Source organism: Eretmochelys imbricata, chromosome 7 (assembly GCF_965152235.1).
Source record: "Eretmochelys imbricata isolate rEreImb1 chromosome 7, rEreImb1.hap1, whole genome shotgun sequence".
In the NCBI taxonomy this organism is placed as follows: Eukaryota; Metazoa; Chordata; order Testudines; family Cheloniidae; genus Eretmochelys; species Eretmochelys imbricata.
The window spans coordinates 125,537,550-125,543,588 of NC_135578.1; the positions used below are offsets into that span (position 1 = coordinate 125,537,550).

A 6,039-nucleotide genomic window follows, 5' to 3' on the forward strand; every position below is an offset into this window, starting at 1 on the left:
CAGTCTCCTGGAGGCAAGAGGGGGCTCCCAGGTGGGAATCTCGTCGGGGATCCCCCAGCTCCTGCAGGCCCTCGCCTGCCTGGGAACCCACTGCGGCCTCAGGGGTCCTGCTCCTGAGAGCAGCGCCGGGCGCGTTCACCAGGCAGGGGGCATGGTGGCCCCCTTCTCCGGAGGCAGGCCCAGGAGAGAACCCCTCGGGCGGGGAGAAGGGGTGCGGGGCAGGACAGAAATCGGCACAGGCCCGGGCAGCACCCCCCGCCGCCCGTAGGTGCTGCTCAGTGAGACTTCTGGCTACTTTCCAGCGGGAGCCTAGGCCGGGAGAGGGCAGGGGTTTGTTCTCTCACGGCGATTCCCTTGGGTAGACCTGTCCGGAGACCCCCGCGCACCATCCCGCACTCCCCGGGCCTCTGAGCGCTCCCCGGGCCCGGCGCAAACTGTGTGATGTGCCTACCTACCTACATGTACTTAGCATTGACATGAGCACCGGCTCTGTCCAGGGCACCCCTGGGATCCGCACAGCTGGGGCTCCCTGACCCCCACACACCGTCCCGCAGCCTCTGCCCAGCCGGGTGGGTGCCAGGCCCGGTCTGGCGCGCTCCTGGGAGCGGCCTCCCCCAGCCTCCCTTTAAGACATTGCTATTTCTGGTAGGGCCGCCGGATCTCGGGCCGGGGCTCGAGGGGCCGGCTCAGCCACCCCCACCCTCCAATGGGGAGGCTGCCCACAGGGCCCCGGCCCCTCCTCGCCGTGACGTGCTGGCCCGGGGCAGAGGAGGCTCGCGAGCCCTTGGCTGGTCCCCGCAGAGGCTGTAACAAAACGCAGACCCCCAGCGCCGGGCTAATGGAGGCAACTTAGCCAGGAGCAGGCGCGGCCCCTCGTTTATCAGCGCGCGGCGCTGCCTGCTCCCCCGCCCAGGGCGCTGCGCCCCCCCAGCACCCCGGAGCGCCGCCGGGCCCTGCGCAGGGCGCTGCACCGCCCCCAGGGTCTATTGGCTGTTCGCGCTGCCCCGATGATGTTACCGAGCCCCGCCACCTCCACCCCCTTCTCTGTCAAAGACATCCTCAACCTGGAGCAGCCGGAGCCGCACTATGGAGTCCCGCTGCCCCAGCACCTGGAGCAGCAGTTCCACTCGGCAGCCTGCCTGCTGGCGGCCGGCGACGGCTCCCGCTTCTCCGACGGGGAGGAAGAGGAGGAGGAGGAGAAGCTGTCCTATCTGAGCTCCATGGCCGCGGCGGAGAGCCAAGGGGACGTGGGGCTCTCCCCGGAAAACTACGTGCACGCGGTGCTGCGGGGCTCCTGTGAGCCCAATGGCCCGGGAGAAGAGCTGGAGCGCGCCGGGGATCGGGACCCCAGTGAGTATGGGGGCCGCGACCCCGCGGCCGCGCTGTTCACAATGCGGTACTAACCCGGCGCGGGGCAGGGGCAGGGGACCCCTGCAACTTCCCCCCACCCATCATCACCCCACAGCAGGGCTCGGGACTTTGGGTCAGCCGCAGCACCCGCTGTCCCCATCCGCCCCATAGCGCTCCTCCACCGCTGTCCCCATCCGCCCCATAGCGCTCCTCCACCGCTGTTCCCATCCGCCCCATAGCGCTCCACCAGCGCAGCTCCCGTCCCTATCCGCCCCATAGCGCTCCTCCACTGCTGTCCCCATCCGCCCCATAGCGCTCCTCCACCGCTGCCGCCCCCAGCAGGAGTGAAGTCGGAGTCCGCCCCGCGTGGGTCTTCTCCCGAGTTTCTCTCCCCTGCCCGCAGAAGGCAGGTCCGTGGGCTGGGGGTCACCGCGGTGCCCGGGTGCTGACGGGAGGGCAGCGGGGCGGGCAGGCTCTGTTCCGATTGACCCTGGAGCCGCACCGCGCTGTGACAGGAACAATAACCCGCGGGGCGAGCCCCGGCCCCGGCAGCCCCCCGCGAGCAGAGGCGGCCCCGGGACTGTCACTCACCGAAGTGGCGCCCGAATCCGACCCCCGCCCCGTTCTCGGGAGCCGGGAACTCGCCCACCCCAGGCAGGGTGGGGGAACGGGGTCGCTGGGCGCAGAGCGGGCCCGCTCCTGCTCCGGGAGGCTGCTCGGAGGGGCAGAACCGGGCCCGGCAGAGACGCGAGAGGGTCCCGGCCCCGCGGTGGGCCCAGGCCTCGGGCGAGGAAGGGGAAGGAGACAGGCGAATGGATCTGGCGGCTCCCGCTGCTCCGGGGTGCGTGAGGGGAAGCGGGCGGGTGCCGGGAAAGAACAGAGGCCGCACCCCGCCTTGTCCCCATACGGCGTGCGGGGATGTCAGCCTAGCGCGGGTGTGTCTTGCTCTTTGCCTTCCGGCCGGAGTCCGGCATGCGGGGGATGAGTTCGGGGAGGCCGGCGCTTAGCCTGGAGCGCAGAGACTCCCACAAACTGCCCCGCTGCCCGAGGGGGCTCGGACCCGCCAGGGACCTGCTTTCCCGGCCAGCAGTGAGGGGCCAGAACCCCTGAGCAGAGCCGGGCCCTGTAACCCCCTCTGTTCTCTGCACTCACACCGGGGCGGGAACTCGGGGCGGGGGAGGGCTGTCAGACCCCATGGCTTGGAGTGGTTTCCACCATATACAGGGTTTACAGTATGGATCAATGGTTCTCAGCCCCCCCTGTACACACTGCTCTAGGCCCCTGCTCACACACACCAGCTGGGATTCTGCAGAGGCACGAAATGTGACGCAGCCCAGGGAGTGCACACCCAGCTCAGCGCCCTGAAATACTGCACAGCCCTGGCCACACACACAGAGCTGGGGGGTCAATCACCCCCCCACACAGCCACCCAGTACCTACAGCAACACCATGATCTCACAGCCACCAGGGCCTACCGCAACACCGCGATCACACACACACACAGCTACACAGGGCCTACCGCAACACCGCGATCACACACACAACCACCCTGTGCATACAGCAACACCGCGATCACACACACACACAGCTACACAGGGCCTACCGCAACACCGCGATCACACACACAACCACCCTGTGCATACAGCAACACCGCGATCACACACACACAGAGCCACCGGAGTGTACAGCAACACCGCAATCACACACACACACAGCTACACAGGGCCTACAGCAACACCGCAATCACACACACAACCACCCTGTGCATACAGCAACACCGCAATCACACACACACACAGCTACACAGGGCCTACAACAACACCGCGATCACACACACACACAGCTACACAGGGCCTACAACAACACCGCAATCACACACACACACAGCTACACAGGGCCTACAACAACACCGCGATCACACACACACACAGCTACACAGGGCCTACAACAACACCGCGATCACACACACACACAGCTACACAGGGCCTACAACAACACCGCAATCACACACACACACAGCTACACAGGGCCTACCGCAACACCGCAATCACACACACACACAGCTACACAGGGCCTACAACAACACCGCGATCACACACACACACAGCTACACAGGGCCTACAACAACACCGCAATCACACACACACACAGCTACACAGGGCCTACCGCAACACCGCGATCACACACACACACAGCTACACAGGGCCTACCGCAACACCGCGATCACACACACACACAGCTACACAGGGCCTACAACAACACCGCGATCACACACACACACAGCTACACAGGGCCTACAGCAACACCGCGATCACACACACACACAGCTACACAGGGCCTACCGCAACACCGCGATCACGCACACACACAGCTACACAGGGCCTACCGCAACACCGCGATCACGCAGGCAGGCACTGAAATACACAGCACTGCGCTCCGGTGTAAGCACTCACCAGACCATCGCACCCCCCAGGACATCCCGCACAAACACACACACGGCTCCCCTCGCCCCGGCAGGCCACAGTCCAGCCCTCGCCGGGCCGCGTCCCGGGCCCCGGGCGCTGGCGGGCCGAGGCCGGCTCTGCTCCGGGGCTGTTCTCAGGCCATGTGCCCAGCGGCCGCCGCAGGCTCGCGGCGCGAAGTCTGGCCGGGGCGGCCCCGCGGGCGAGGCCCGCTCCCCTGGCCCCGGCCCTAACCCTGCCTCTCCCCCGAGCAGAGCGCTGCGCCCCGAAGCCGCCGGCGGGCGCCGCGGCCAAGCCGGAGGAGGCGGAGAGGCCGAAGCCGCGGAGCCGCAGGAAGCCCCGCGTTCTCTTCTCGCAGGCGCAGGTCTTCGAGCTGGAGCGGCGCTTCAAGCAGCAGCGGTACCTGTCGGCGCCGGAGCGCGAGCACCTGGCCAGCAGCCTCAAGCTCACCTCCACGCAGGTGAAGATCTGGTTCCAGAACCGGCGCTACAAGTGCAAGCGGCAGCGGCAGGACAAGTCGCTGGAGCTGGGCCCCGCGCCGCCGCCGCCGCGCCGGGTGGCCGTACCGGTGCTGGTGCGGGACGGCAAGCCCTGCCTCGGGGGCTCGCCGGGCTACGGCTCGCCCTACAACGCGCCCTACTCCTACAGCGGCTTCCCGGCCTACGGCTACGGCAACGCCGCCGCCTGCAACGCCGGCTACGGCTGCAGCTACCCCGCGGGCGGCGCGGGCGGGCAGCCCGGCTGCAGCCCCGGCGCGGGCGCGGGGCCCTTCGTGAACGTGGGCAACCTGGGCGCCTTCGGCGGCGCGGCCCAGCCCCTGCACCAGGGGCCCGCGGGGCCCTCCTGCAGCCAGGGCGCTCTGCAGGGGATCCGGGCCTGGTAGCCGCGCGGGGCGGCGGACACTCTGGGCCAGGAGGGAGCCTGGTGGCCCCGGGGAAGGACAGGGACCCGCGCCGCCCCCGGCTGGTGCCCGCAGGCTGCACGCTAGAGGCAGACTGGAGCCCAGCGCAGCTCTCCGCGCCGCTTCGCTCAGGGCAGGAGCTGCAAACGCCGGCCAGCGCGATGGCCCAGCCTCCTCCCAGGTGGGGCAACTGAGGGCCGCTGCGCTCCGCGGAGCCCCAGTCCCGGCCCCTCCGTGCCCCTGGCGGGGGCGGGGGACCGGCGCAGCAGCTGTTGGGGCCGCAGGGCAGAAGGGGGCTCGGCCCAAAGCCTGTCCGATCCCCCACGGCGGCTGGGGATGGGAACGCGTCCCCCGGCTCTGGGTGGCTCGGCTGCCGGGCTGGGCATGGAGCTGGAATCCCCACACCGTCCAAGCAGCTTCGCTTGTAAAAAGCCAAAGTGTCGGGGTCTGGGGGAGGCAGCCGCGCGGAGAGCCGGGCCCCTGTATCTACTCTGTATCCGCTGTAAGTGCCAGCCCGCGCAGGAGCGAGGGACTTAATAAACCAGGTGCAATAGCCCCCGTGCCTCATTGCTAGCGGCCCGGGAGCCCGTGGCCTCGGGCAGGGACCGGAGCGGACAGCGGGCGGGGGATTTCAGTTCGCCGCAGCCCAGGGGCTGTTGTACGTTAGGGGTGAAGCCCCTGCCCCGTTGGAGTCAATGGGAGATTTGCCCTTGTTCCCAGCCAGCCCCCCATGGGGGTCTCCCTGGCTCGGCGCTGCCGGGTCCCTGTGCTCCGCTGCCCCGCGCCCAGGACTCGGCTGAGCACTGGACGAGCAGGGGAGCGCCGAGCCCTGCTTTGTGCCGGCGGCTTCACCGCGGGTGCGGAGAGGCGAGTCCCTTGTACAAAACCGGCTGCCGCCCCGCCCAGCCCCGGAGCCAGCGGCGGGGCTGCTCAGGGCAGTCGCCCTGGGGGCGGCCAGTTGTGGGAAGCCGATCCCCGGGCTGATGCAGGGGGACGCGGGGCCGGGGAGACCCTGGGCTCGGGGGCGGCGCTGTAATCCCCTTGTCCCGCAGGGGCCGGGCAGCCTGGCCCGCTCGGCGGATTGTGAGCGTGCCAAGGCGCTGAATGGGGAGCCGCGGCGCAGAGCCGGGCCATTGTGGCCGCCGGGCCGGCGCTGAAAGGAGCCGCCGGGGAAGGTGGCGAGAATAGGCGCTTATTGGATTCGGGAACAAAAGGTGTGGCAGGGAGGCGAGGGACAAAGGGGCCCAGGCGCCGAGATTGACGGGCCGCTCGGCCCCCCGCTGGGGCCCGGGCCCTGCGCTTTATGCGCGCAGGATGAGAAACGTG

At 69.1% G+C, this 6,039-nt stretch overlaps 1 protein-coding gene across 1 annotated transcript; it reads left to right on the forward strand.

Annotated features, from left to right (window-relative positions):
- Window positions 1-1,007: 1,007 nt before the first annotated feature.
- On the forward strand, window positions 1,008-4,695 carry NKX2-3 (NK2 homeobox 3). Its single transcript, XM_077822271.1, has 2 exons — window positions 1,008-1,350; window positions 4,067-4,695. Exons 1-2 carry the CDS (start codon window positions 1,008-1,010, stop codon window positions 4,693-4,695), a joined length of 972 nt encoding a protein of 323 aa, XP_077678397.1.
- The last annotated feature ends 1,344 nt before the right edge of the window (window positions 4,696-6,039 follow it).